Source organism: Schistocerca americana, chromosome 10 (genome assembly GCF_021461395.2).
Source record: "Schistocerca americana isolate TAMUIC-IGC-003095 chromosome 10, iqSchAmer2.1, whole genome shotgun sequence".
Lineage (NCBI taxonomy): Eukaryota > Metazoa > Arthropoda > Insecta > Orthoptera > Acrididae > Schistocerca > Schistocerca americana.
In genome coordinates, this window is record NC_060128.1 from 184,202,081 (window position 1) to 184,216,474 (window position 14,394).

The window sequence follows — 14,394 nt, forward strand, 5'->3', positions numbered from 1 at the left end:
TGCGGGATATCAGACAGGTTAGTGCGACGTTATTGCGACGATGAGAGATGCCGCGCCCAACAGCTCACTGTGCTTTTGTTCACTGACAGGTCTCCGTACACGGAATGACGATTAATCGAAACCCGTAGCTGCCGACGGGCGTTGTTGATTTACCTCAGTCCGCAGCTCGTGGTCGTGCGGTAGCGTTCTCGCTTCCCGCTCCCGGGTTCCCGGGTTCGATTCCCGGTGGGGTCAGGGATTTTCTCTGCCTCGTGATGACTGGGTGTTGTGTGATGTCCTTAGGTTACTTAGGCTTAAGTAGTTCTAAGTTCTAGGGGATTGATGATCATAGATGTTAAGTCCCATAGTGCTCAGAGCCATTTGAACCATTTGATTTACCTCAATGAGGACAGCTGAAAATGTGTGCCCCGACCGGGAGTCGAACCCGGGATCTCATGCTTACATGGCAGACGCTCTATCCATCTGAGCCACTGAGGACACAGATGAACAGCGCGACTGCAGGGAATTATCCCTTGCACGCCTCCCGTGAGACCTACATTCCCAACTGTCCACAATCTACATACCTAATGTACCTAATAGATATTTGCCCATCCACTCATTACTGGCGCACACTAAGGTGACACTTCTCGTAAGAGCTCGGGCAACCTGTGCACATTCGCACAGACGATGGTCAATGGGTAGCCTTTAACTATATATATGAAGATAGTAACTGTTCTCTAAAGAATAGATACCATTGGTGACCGTGCAGCTTTTCTGTAGGCCTTCTGCAAGCTCCTATGAATGTATGCGATGCCTTGGTTTCTACCAAAATAAAATCAATAACAACTGCCTCGAACGCAGACGATATTTTGAAGGCTACATACAGTGCCGCCACCTTTCGGAACTTTATGAAACTATAGGGGCTGAAGTGGAGACATTCCATAATGTTCTTCAAAAAATTCTGTATTTTTTTCGATTGGATCTGGCCAAGAAAAAAATTTGTTGCATTACTTATTGAACGTCCGTCGTATACACTGAGAAAGTTTTAAATTCGACAGGCATAAAATGTATTGAATATTGAACAATGGTTTAATGTGTAGTACTCAGTCAACGTATATTTACATGCACAAACAGGTACAAATTACAAGTTACTGCCTTAACTAAACTGCATCAGTATAGTCCTCTCTCCTCTTCTTTCTCTCTCTCTCTCTCTCTCTCTCTCTCTCTCTCTCTCTCTCTCTCTGTCACACACACACACACACACACACACACACACACACACACACACACAGTCTGTCCCAGTCTCTCTATCTGAAGTAGGCACACATTACGCAGCAGTTTTTTGGCCAGCAGTTAAGCTTTCCTGAGTTTCACGACTTCTTATTTCCTTTCCTCTTCATTATCTTAGTATGTAGATAACGGTTTTTCTCCAGATCCGTGGCGTTCGAGCTGTACAAGTCATTCTGAATGATCTCGGTTCCCACACTGCACCCTCCGCCACCACCGCCTGTTTGCGCATACAGGCTGTTCTCAACTATCTCACCTGGACTCCCGCCAGCTCTGTTGTCAATTTCCGCATAGTCCGCCTCCACCTCCTGGCGAACAGACTTAGCGTTCACACCACTACCAGAGTCTTTGTACAGATCATTATCGACTATTTCACTGAGCACTTCGGGTCGGGTATCGCCAATTTCTTCGTAATCCCGTTCTTCTTCCTGTTTAGCGAGCGCGTCCTTTCGGATCTGTCGCAGCTCCGCTGCACGTCCGAACTCGTCGGACACGTCTTCGTAATGCCCTTCCGGTTCCTGCGCGATCTGTTTCTGACGCAGAGCCCTGAGAGGCACATCACTCTCGACCACTTTCCCAAAAGTGTTCTCCTGTTCGTTTCTGCTGGGCTGGCCGTAGAAGTCATTGTCGACTAATTTAGCCGAATAACCCTTCTTACCCTTTTTAACGACTTTAGCGTACATTTGATCGAGATCCGTTTCAGTTAAAGTATTCCTCTCCGGTTGCTTGTCGTACGGCATGTACAAGTTGTTATCGATCACCTGTACGGAAGCTCGAGACCACTCTTTTCCACTGGGCTCCTCATATAACTCGTTTTCAGCCATTTGGGAGGCGAAGGGACTTACTCTTTTCGTCCCCGCTCCAGTGTTTGCATTATTTGGTTTCAGCTCACTGTAATGACTAGACGAGTTGTCGTCACCTATTTCGCCGTACACGGGGCTGCATCGCCCTCTACAGACTCCTTCGTACAGACCGTCCGCATCGTCGGTGATTTGGCCGCGTGCGACTGTAGTGTTTGGGACCCGTCGTTCGTTGACACGTTTGACTAGTTTCTTTGTGTCCGCTGCGAAGTAACCGCTGACGTCATCATACTCGTCTGACGTGGAATGCTTTGATGACGCTGGCTCAGAAGCCGCGGGCGACAGCCTTTGTGGTGGCACATTTCCTGGAACACAGCGAACAAAACACGAGTTTATTATTTACTTCTATTTATTGACCCGTGTCTAACAAGGGGGGGGGGGGGGGGCACGACGTTTGGAACGCGGATTTACTGTAAACTCCGTACACTCGTAGTACTCCATGAGGACAACAAAATGTGTAAGCAGTAGCGCGTACTTCTCAAGCGTTACTGAGAAAATCGCAAGATAATTTCGGCCGTTGAATATACAAAAAGGTACGGCCAAACTTTCAGGAAACATTCCCCACACACAAATAAATAAAAGATGTTATGTGGACAAGTGTCCGGAAACGCTTAATTTCCATGTTAGAGCTCATGTTAGTTTCGTTAGTATGTACTGTGCTTCCTCGATTCACCGCCAGTTGGCCCAATTGGATGAAGGTAATGTTGACTTCGGTGGTTGTGTCGACATGCGACTCATTGCTCTACAGTAATAGCATCGAGAACATCAGTACATAGCATCAACAGGTTAGTGTTCATCACGAACGTGGTTTTGCAGTCAGTGCAATGTTTACAAATGCGGAATTGGCAGATGCTCATTTGATGTATGGATTACCACGACGCAATAGCCGTGGCGCGGTACGTTTGTATCGAGGCAGATTTCCGGAACGAATGTGTCCCGACAGGAAGACTTTCGAAGCAGTTGATGGGCGTCTTACGGAGCACGGAAAAATTCCAGCCTATGACTCGCGACTGGGGAAGACCTAGAACGCCGAGGACACCTGCAATGGACGAGGCAATTCTTCGTGCAGTTGACGATAACCCTAATGTCAGCGTCAGAGAAGTTGCTGCTGTACAAGGTAACGTTGACCACGTCACTGTATAGAGAGTGCTACGGGAGAACCAGTTGTTTCCGTACCATGTTCAGCGTGTGCAGGCACTATCAGCAGCTGATTGGCCTTCACGGGTACACTTCTGCGAATGGTTCATCCAACAATGTGTCAATCCTCATTTCAGTGCAAATGCTCTCTTTACGGTTGAGGCTTCATTCCAACGTGATCAAATTGTAAATTTTCGCAAACAACATGTGTGGGCTGACGAGAATCCGCACGCAATTGTGCAATCACGTCATCAACACAGATTTTCTGCGAACGTTTGGGCAGGCACTGTTGGTGATGTCTTGATTGGCCCCATGTTCTCCCACCTACGCTCAATGGAGCACGTTATCATGATTTCATACGGGATACCCTACCTGTGCTGCTAGAACATCTGCCATTACAAGTATTGTGGACGGCTGTGGTACAATACGCCATTTTCCAGGGCTGCATTAGCGCATCAGGGATTCCATGCGACGGAGGGTGGATGCATGTATTCTCGCTAACGGAGGACATTTTGAACATTTCCTGTAACAATGTGTTTGAAGTCACGCTGGTACGTTCTGTTGCTGTGTGTTGACATTCCATGATTGATGTGATTTGAAGAGAAGTAATAAAATGAGCTCTAGCATGGAAAGTAAGCGTTTCCGGACACATGCCCACATAACATATTTTCTTTCTTTGTGTGTGAGGAATGTTTCCTTAAAGTTTGGCCGTACCTTTTTGTAACACCCTGTATATTTGTGCGTGGCCATGAAGCGGCTGCCGCCTTGTGGTGATGGCACGGTAGCTCAGCGTGTTCGATCACAGCGTTAGCTTCCCTTTCTAATAAAGAAACTGAGCGGACGGATGAACGAACAAACTTGAACTGGTGTCATCAGACGTCCGCCCTGAACAAATTCCGCGAACAAGATAGAACAAAAAGTATTTTTAAAAAAAGAAAGTGGTTGGCTGGCTGGCTAAATGGCTCTGAGCACTATGGGACTCAACTGCTGAGGTCATTAGTCCCCTAGAACTTAGAACTACTTAAACCTAACTAACCTAAGGACATCACAAACATCCATGCCCGAGGCAGGATTCGAACCTGCGACCGTAGCGGTCTTGCGGTTCCAGACTGCAGCGCCTTTAACCGCACGGCCACTTCGGCCGGCAAGTGGTTGGCGTTCAAGCCGCTGGATCGCTGGATCGAGTTCCGTTCGTCAGTTTTTTTTTTTGTTATTTTCAGCACAGTCATTTTCTTTACTATTTATATTACAATTGATGTAATGGGAGAAATACGTGTAATCGGATGAACTTTTATTAAATTTACAATGTTATTTGGCAGTCTACTAATTTTTATTACCACAAATAATATAATATCCGTAACTATCGATTAGTAAACGACCAAACGCATACAGTGATACTGAAAATGTGTGCTTGTCCGTGTCTTCAAAACTGTTCGCATTTAATCGAAAGAGAACGAGAAATTGCTTCTCGGAAGACGCTATTAAAATACACTCGATACTGCATAACCAATTATCAGCGCCGATTTTTAGGGTTCAAATGGTTCAAATGGCTCTGAGCACTATGGGACTTAACAGCTGTGGTCATCAGTCCCCTAGAACTTAGAACTACTTAAATCTAACTAACCTAATGACATCACACACATCCATGCCCGAGGCAGGATTCGAACCTGCGACCGTAGCAGTCGCGCGGTTCCAGACTGCGCGCCTAGAACCGCGAGACCACCGCGGCCGGCCATTTTTAGGGAAATACTGCGTTATGCATGGTTTGTTTCCAAACTATCGTCTGAAAGAGAGGTTTTTGAAAATGTTAAAAAGGTTTGTTTTTCCACATAAAACGTCGAAAGACCATGCGTATGCGGAGACACAGCATTTATTCGATGCAGCTGGTGCCGTTTAACTTTATGTTTTCCATGTATTTACGAAAAATACCATCCTGCAACTTGTACTCGTAATGTCGAAAGCGACGATTAGTTGTACATCTTTCGAAAGTCGTCTGTGCCGGTCAAAACTTGGAGGTAACAAATCGTTTCGGGCTCCTTCCAGGTATAAGGGATTTCTCAAATCACGGACAAGCATTCACATTCAGTATGACTTTATGCATTTGGTTGTTTACTAGTCGATAGTTATGAATATTACATCATTTGTGACAATAAAAATTAGCAGACTGCCAAATAACATTATAAATTTAGTAAAATTTCATCCGATTACACGTATTTTCCCCATTATATCAATTGTAATATAAATACTAAAAAAAAGGTGTTGAGAAAAAGAAAAAAAGACTGACGAACGGAACTCGATTCAGCGATCCAGCGGCTTGAACGCCAACCACTTATTTTTATTTTATTTTTTTAATACATATTGTTCTATCTTGTTCACGGAATTTGTTCGTTCATCCGTTCGCTCAGTTTCTTTATTATAAAGGGAAGCTAACGCTCTGACCGAACACGCTGAGCAACCGTACCCTTTTTTTAAAAATACTTTTTGTTCTATCTTGTTCGCGGAATTTGTTCAGGGCGGACGTCCGATGACACCAGTTCAAGTTTGTTCGTTCATCCGTTCGCTCAGTTTCTTTATTATAAAGGGAAGCTAACGCTCTGACCGAACACGCTGAGCTACCGTACCCTTTTTTTAAAAATACTTTTTGTTCTATCTTGTTCGCGGAATTTGTTCAGGGCGGACGTCCGATGACACCAGTTCAAGTTTGTTCGTTCATCCGTTCGCTCAGTTTCTTTATTATAAAGGGAAGCTAACGCTCTGACCGAACACGCTGAGCTACCGTACCCTTTTTTTAAAAATACTTTTTGTTCTATCTTGTTCGCGGAATTTGTTCAGGGCGGACGTCCGATGACACCAGTTCAAGTTTGTTCGTTCATCCGTTCGCTCAGTTTCTTTATTATAAAGGGAAGCTAACGCTCTGACCGAACACGCTGAGCTACCGTACCCTTTTTTTAAAAATACTTTTTGTTCTATCTTGTTCGCGGAATTTGTTCAGGGCGGACGTCTGATGACACCAGTTCAAGTTTGTTCGTTCATCCGTTCGCTCAGTTTCTTTACTATAAAGGGAAGCTAACGCTCTGACCGAACACGCTGAGCTACCGTACCCTTTTTTTAAAAATACTTTTTGTTCTATCTTGTTCGCGGAATTTGTTCAGGGCGGACGTCCGATGACACCAGTTCAAGTTTGTTCGTTCATCCGTTCGCTCAGTTTCTTTATTATAAAGGGAAGCTAACGCTCTGACCGAACACGCTGAGCTACCGTACCCTTTTTTTAAAAATACTTTTTGTTCTATCTTGTTCGCGGAATTTGTTCAGGGCGGACGTCCGATGACACCAGTTCAAGTTTGTTCGTTCATCCGTTCGCTCAGTTCTTTTATTATAAAGGGCAGCAAACGCTCTGACCGAACACGCTGAGCTACCGTACCCTTTTTTTAAAAATACTTTTTGTTCTATCTTGTTCGCGGAATTTGTTCAGGGCGGACGTCCGATGACACCAGTTCAAGTTTGTTCGTTCATCCGTTCGCTCAGTTTCTTTATTATAAAGGGAAGCTAACGCTCTGACCGAACACGCTGAGCTACCGTACCCTTTTTTTAAAAATACTTTTTGTTCTATCTTGTTCGCGGAATTTGTTCAGGGCGGACGTCCGATGACACCAGTTCAAGTTTGTTCGTTCATCCGTTCGCTCAGTTTCTTTATTATAAAGGGAAGCTAACGCTCTGACCGAACACGCTGAGCTACCGTACCCTTTTTTTAAAAATACTTTTTGTTCTATCTTGTTCGCGGAATTTGTTCAGGGCGGACGTCCGATGACACCAGTTCAAGTTTGTTCGTTCATCCGTTCGCTCAGTTTCTTTATTATAAAGGGAAGCTAACGCTCTGACCGAACACGCTGAGCTACCGTACCCTTTTTTTAAAAACACTTTTTGTTCTATCTTGTTCGCGGAATTTGTTCAGGGCGGACGTCCGATGACACCAGTTCAAGTTTGTTCGTTCATCCGTTCGCTCAGTTTCTTTATTATAAAGGGAAGCTAACGCTCTGACCGAACACGCTGAGCTACCGTACCCTTTTTTTAAAAATACTTTTTGTTCTATCTTGTTCGCGGAATTTGTTCAGGGCGGACGTCCGATGACACCAGTTCAAGTTTGTTCGTTCATCCGTTCGCTCAGTTCTTTTATTATAAAGGGCAGCAAACGCTCTGACCGAACACGCTGAGCTACCGTACCCTTTTTTTAAAAATACTTTTTGTTCTATCTTGTTCGCGGAATTTGTTCAGGGCGGACGTCCGATGACACCAGTTCAAGTTTGTTCGTTCATCCGTTCGCTCAGTTTCTTTATTATAAAGGGAAGCTAACGCTCTGACCGAACACGCTGAGCTACCGTACCCTTTTTTTAAAAATACTTTTTGTTCTATCTTGTTCGCGGAATTTGTTCAGGGCGGACGTCCGATGACACCAGTTCAAGTTTGTTCGTTCATCCGTTCGCTCAGTTTCTTTATTATAAAGGGAAGCTAACGCTCTGACCGAACACGCTGAGCTACCGTACCCTTTTTTTAAAAATACTTTTTGTTCTATCTTGTTCGCGGAATTTGTTCAGGGCGGACGTCCGATGACACCAGTTCAAGTTTGTTCGTTCATCCGTTCGCTCAGTTCTTTTATTATAAAGGGCAGCAAACGCTCTGACCGAACACGCTGAGCTACCGTACCCTTTTTTTAAAAATACTTTTTGTTCTATCTTGTTCGCGGAATTTGTTCAGGGCGGACGTCCGATGACACCAGTTCAAGTTTGTTCGTTCATCCGTTCGCTCAGTTTCTTTATTATAAAGGGAAGCTAACGCTCTGACCGAACACGCTGAGCTACCGTACCCTTTTTTTAAAAATACTTTTTGTTCTATCTTGTTCGCGGAATTTGTTCAGGGCGGACGTCCGATGACACCAGTTCAAGTTTGTTCGTTCATCCGTTCGCTCAGTTTCTTTATTATAAAGGGAAGCTAACGCTCTGACCGAACACGCTGAGCTACCGTACCCTTTTTTTAAAAATACTTTTTGTTCTATCTTGTTCGCGGAATTTGTTCAGGGCGGACGTCCGATGACACCAGTTCAAGTTTGTTCGTTCATCCGTTCGCTCAGTTCTTTTATTATAAAGGGCAGCAAACGCTCTGACCGAACACGCTGAGCTACCGTACCCTTTTTTTAAAAATACTTTTTGTTCTATCTTGTTCGCGGAATTTGTTCAGGGCGGACGTCCGATGACACCAGTTCAAGTTTGTTCGTTCATCCGTTCGCTCAGTTTCTTTATTATAAAGGGAAGCTAACGCTCTGACCGAACACGCTGAGCTACCGTACCCTTTTTTTAAAAATACTTTTTGTTCTATCTTGTTCGCGGAATTTGTTCAGGGCGGACGTCCGATGACACCAGTTCAAGTTTGTTCGTTCATCCGTTCGCTCAGTTTCTTTATTATAAAGGGAAGCTAACGCTCTGACCGAACACGCTGAGCTACCGTACCCTTTTTTTAAAAATACTTTTTGTTCTATCTTGTTCGCGGAATTTGTTCAGGGCGGACGTCTGATGACACCAGTTCAAGTTTGTTCGTTCATCCGTTCGCTCAGTTTCTTTATTATAAAGGGAAGCTAACGCTCTGACCGAACACGCTGAGCTACCGTACCCTTTTTTTAAAAATACTTTTTGTTCTACCTTGTTCGCGGAATTTGTTCAGGGCGGACGTCCGATGACACCAGTTCAAGTTTGTTCGTTCATCCGTTCGCTCAGTTTCTTTATTATAAAGGGAAGCTAACGCTCTGACCGAACACGCTGAGCTACCGTACCCTTTTTTTAAAAATACTTTTTGTTCTATCTTGTTCGCGGAATTTGTTCAGGGCGGACGTCTGATGACACCAGTTCAAGTTTGTTCGTTCATCCGTTCGCTCAGTTTCTTTATTATAAAGGGAAGCTAACGCTCTGACCGAACACGCTGAGCTACCGTACCCTTTTTTTAAAAATACTTTTTGTTCTATCTTGTTCGCGGAATTTGTTCAGGGCGGACGTCCGATGACACCAGTTCAAGTTTGTTCGTTCATCCGTTCGCTCAGTTCTTTTATTATAAAGGGCAGCAAACGCTCTGACCGAACACGCTGAGCTACCGTACCCTTTTTTTAAAAATACTTTTTGTTCTATCTTGTTCGCGGAATTTGTTCAGGGCGGACGTCCGATGACACCAGTTCAAGTTTGTTCGTTCATCCGTTCGCTCAGTTTCTTTATTATAAAGGGAAGCTAACGCTCTGACCGAACACGCTGAGCTACCGTACCCTTTTTTTAAAAATACTTTTTGTTCTATCTTGTTCGCGGAATTTGTTCAGGGCGGACGTCCGATGACACCAGTTCAAGTTTGTTCGTTCATCCGTTCGCTCAGTTTCTTTATTATAAAGGGAAGCTAACGCTCTGACCGAACACGCTGAGCTACCGTACCCTTTTTTTAAAAATACTTTTTGTTCTATCTTGTTCGCGGAATTTGTTCAGGGCGGACGTCCGATGACACCAGTTCAAGTTTGTTCGTTCATCCGTTCGCTCAGTTTCTTTATTATAAAGGGAAGCTAACGCTCTGACCGAACACGCTGAGCTACCGTACCCTTTTTTTAAAAATACTTTTTGTTCTATCTTGTTCGCGGAATTTGTTCAGGGCGGACGTCCGATGACACCAGTTCAAGTTTGTTCGTTCATCCGTTCGCTCAGTTTCTTTATTATAAAGGGAAGCTAACGCTCTGACCGAACACGCTGAGCTACCGTACCCTTTTTTTAAAAATACTTTTTGTTCTATCTTGTTCGCGGAATTTGTTCAGGGCGGACGTCTGATGACACCAGTTCAAGTTTGTTCGTTCATCCGTTCGCTCAGTTTCTTTATTATAAAGGGAAGCTAACGCTCTGACCGAACACGCTGAGCTACCGTACCCTTTTTTTAAAAATACTTTTTGTTCTATCTTGTTCGCGGAATTTGTTCAGGGCGGACGTCCGATGACACCAGTTCAAGTTTGTTCGTTCATCCGTTCGCTCAGTTTCTTTATTATAAAGGGAAGCTAACGCTCTGACCGAACACGCTGAGCTACCGTACCCTTTTTTTAAAAATACTTTTTGTTCTATCTTGTTCGCGGAATTTGTTCAGGGCGGACGTCCGATGACACCAGTTCAAGTTTGTTCGTTCATCCGTTCGCTCAGTTTCTTTATTATAAAGGGAAGCTAACGCTCTGACCGAACACGCTGAGCTACCGTACCCTTTTTTTAAAAATACTTTTTGTTCTATCTTGTTCGCGGAATTTGTTCAGGGCGGACGTCCGATGACACCAGTTCAAGTTTGTTCGTTCATCCGTTCGCTCAGTTTCTTTATTATAAAGGGAAGCTAACGCTCTGACCGAACACGCTGAGCTACCGTACCCTTTTTTTAAAAATACTTTTTGTTCTATCTTGTTCGCGGAATTTGTTCAGGGCGGACGTCCGATGACACCAGTTCAAGTTTGTTCGTTCATCCGTTCGCTCAGTTTCTTTATTATAAAGGGAAGCTAACGCTCTGACCGAACACGCTGAGCTACCGTACCCTTTTTTTAAAAATACTTTTTGTTCTATCTTGTTCGCGGAATTTGTTCAGGGCGGACGTCCGATGACACCAGTTCAAGTTTGTTCGTTCATCCGTTCGCTCAGTTTCTTTATTATAAAGGGAAGCTAACGCTTTGACCGAACACGCTGAGCTACCGTACCCTTTTTTTAAAAATACTTTTTGTTCTATCTTGTTCGCGGAATTTGTTCAGGGCGGACGTCCGATGACACCAGTTCAAGTTTGTTCGTTCATCCGTTCGCTCAGTTTCTTTATTATAAAGGGAAGCTAACGCTCTGACCGAACACGCTGAGCTACCGTACCCTTTTTTTAAAAATACTTTTTGTTCTATCTTGTTCGCGGAATTTGTTCAGGGCGGACGTCTGATGACACCAGTTCAAGTTTGTTCGTTCATCCGTTCGCTCAGTTTCTTTATTATAAAGGGAAGCTAACGCTCTGACCGAACACGCTGAGCTACCGTACCCTTTTTTTAAAAATACTTTTTGTTCTATCTTGTTCGCGGAATTTGTTCAGGGCGGACGTCCGATGACACCAGTTCAAGTTTGTTCGTTCATCCGTTCGCTCAGTTTCTTTATTATAAAGGGAAGCTAACGCTCTGACCGAACACGCTGAGCTACCGTACCCTTTTTTTAAAAATACTTTTTGTTCTATCTTGTTCGCGGAATTTGTTCAGGGCGGACGTCCGATGACACCAGTTCAAGTTTGTTCGTTCATCCGTTCGCTCAGTTTCTTTATTATAAAGGGAAGCTAACGCTCTGACCGAACACGCTGAGCTACCGTACCCTTTTTTTAAAAATACTTTTTGTTCTATCTTGTTCGCGGAATTTGTTCAGGGCGGACGTCCGATGACACCAGTTCAAGTTTGTTCGTTCATCCGTTCGCTCAGTTCTTTTATTATAAAGGGCAGCAAACGCTCTGACCGAACACGCTGAGCTACCGTACCCTTTTTTTAAAAATACTTTTTGTTCTATCTTGTTCGCGGAATTTGTTCAGGGCGGACGTCCGATGACACCAGTTCAAGTTTGTTCGTTCATCCGTTCGCTCAGTTTCTTTATTATAAAGGGAAGCTAACGCTCTGACCGAACACGCTGAGCTACCGTACCCTTTTTTTAAAAATACTTTTTGTTCTATCTTGTTCGCGGAATTTGTTCAGGGCGGACGTCCGATGACACCAGTTCAAGTTTGTTCGTTCATCCGTTCGCTCAGTTTCTTTATTATAAAGGGAAGCTAACGCTCTGACCGAACACGCTGAGCTACCGTACCCTTTTTTTAAAAATACTTTTTGTTCTATCTTGTTCGCGGAATTTGTTCAGGGCGGACGTCCGATGACACCAGTTCAAGTTTGTTCGTTCATCCGTTCGCTCAGTTTCTTTATTATAAAGGGAAGCTAACGCTCTGACCGAACACGCTGAGCTACCGTACCCTTTTTTTAAAAATACTTTTTGTTCTATCTTGTTCGCGGAATTTGTTCAGGGCGGACGTCCGATGACACCAGTTCAAGTTTGTTCGTTCATCCGTTCGCTCAGTTTCTTTATTATAAAGGGAAGCTAACGCTCTGACCGAACACGCTGAGCTACCGTACCCTTTTTTTAAAAATACTTTTTGTTCTATCTTGTTCGCGGAATTTGTTCAGGGCGGACGTCCGATGACACCAGTTCAAGTTTGTTCGTTCATCCGTTCGCTCAGTTTCTTTATTATAAAGGGAAGCTAACGCTCTGACCGAACACGCTGAGCTACCGTACCCTTTTTTTAAAAATACTTTTTGTTCTATCTTGTTCGCGGAATTTGTTCAGGGCGGACGTCCGATGACACCAGTTCAAGTTTGTTCGTTCATCCGTTCGCTCAGTTTCTTTATTATAAAGGGAAGCTAACGCTCTGACCGAACACGCTGAGCTACCGTACCCTTTTTTTAAAAATACTTTTTGTTCTATCTTGTTCGCGGAATTTGTTCAGGGCGGACGTCCGATGACACCAGTTCAAGTTTGTTCGTTCATCCGTTCGCTCAGTTTCTTTATTATAAAGGGAAGCTAACGCTCTGACCGAACACGCTGAGCTACCGTACCCTTTTTTTAAAAATACTTTTTGTTCTATCTTGTTCGCGGAATTTGTTCAGGGCGGACGTCCGATGACACCAGTTCAAGTTTGTTCGTTCATCCGTTCGCTCAGTTTCTTTATTATAAAGGGAAGCTAACGCTCTGACCGAACACGCTGAGCTACCGTACCCTTTTTTTAAAAATACTTTTTGTTCTATCTTGTTCGCGGAATTTGTTCAGGGCGGACGTCCGATGACACCAGTTCAAGTTTGTTCGTTCATCCGTTCGCTCAGTTTCTTTATTATAAAGGGAAGCTAACGCTCTGACCGAACACGCTGAGCTACCGTACCCTTTTTTTAAAAATACTTTTTGTTCTATCTTGTTCGCGGAATTTGTTCAGGGCGGACGTCCGATGACACCAGTTCAAGTTTGTTCGTTCATCCGTTCGCTCAGTTTCTTTATTATAAAGGGAAGCTAACGCTCTGACCGAACACGCTGAGCTACCGTACCCTTTTTTTAAAAATACTTTTTGTTCTATCTTGTTCGCGGAATTTGTTCAGGGCGGACGTCCGATGACACCAGTTCAAGTTTGTTCGTTCATCCGTTCGCTCAGTTTCTTTATTATAAAGGGAAGCTAACGCTCTGACCGAACACGCTGAGCTACCGTACCCTTTTTTTAAAAATACTTTTTGTTCTATCTTGTTCGCGGAATTTGTTCAGGGCGGACGTCCGATGACACCAGTTCAAGTTTGTTCGTTCATCCGTTCGCTCAGTTTCTTTATTATAAAGGGAAGCTAACGCTCTGACCGAACACGCTGAGCTACCGTACCCTTTTTTTAAAAATACTTTTTGTTCTATCTTGTTCGCGGAATTTGTTCAGGGCGGACGTCCGATGACACCAGTTCAAGTTTGTTCGTTCATCCGTTCGCTCAGTTTCTTTATTATAAAGGGAAGCTAACGCTCTGACCGAACACGCTGAGCTACCGTACCCTTTTTTTAAAAATACTTTTTGTTCTATCTTGTTCGCGGAATTTGTTCAGGGCGGACGTCCGATGACACCAGTTCAAGTTTGTTCGTTCATCCGTTCGCTCAGTTTCTTTATTATAAAGGGAAGCTAACGCTCTGACCGAACACGCTGAGCTACCGTACCCTTTTTTTAAAAATACTTTTTGTTCTATCTTGTTCGCGGAATTTGTTCAGGGCGGACGTCCGATGACACCAGTTCAAGTTTGTTCGTTCATCCGTTCACTCAGTTTCTTTATTATAAAGGGTAGCAAACGCTCTGACCGAACACGCTGAGCTACCGTACCCTTTTTTTAAAAATACTTTTTGTTCTATCTTGTTCGCGGAATTTGTTCAGGGCGGACGTCCGATGACACCAGTTCAAGTTTGTTCGTTCATCCGTTCGCTCAGTTTCTTTATTATAAAGGGAAGCTAACGCTCTGACCGAACACGCTGAGCTACCGTACCCTTTTTTTAAAAATACTTTTTGTTCTATC

General features: G+C 44.0%; 1 protein-coding gene across 1 annotated transcript in view; it reads right to left on the minus strand.

The window, feature by feature from the left end:
- Positions 1-1,074: 1,074 nt before the first annotated feature.
- LOC124552539 (platelet endothelial aggregation receptor 1-like) overlaps positions 1,075-14,394 on the minus strand; it is a 187,556-nt gene continuing 174,236 nt past the window's right edge. Inside the window, exon 10 of the mRNA XM_047126857.1 lies at positions 1,075-2,431. Coding sequence (XP_046982813.1) covers positions 1,350-2,431 — 1,082 coding nt within the window. The 3' untranslated portion in view covers positions 1,075-1,349. The remainder of the gene's footprint in view (positions 2,432-14,394) is intronic.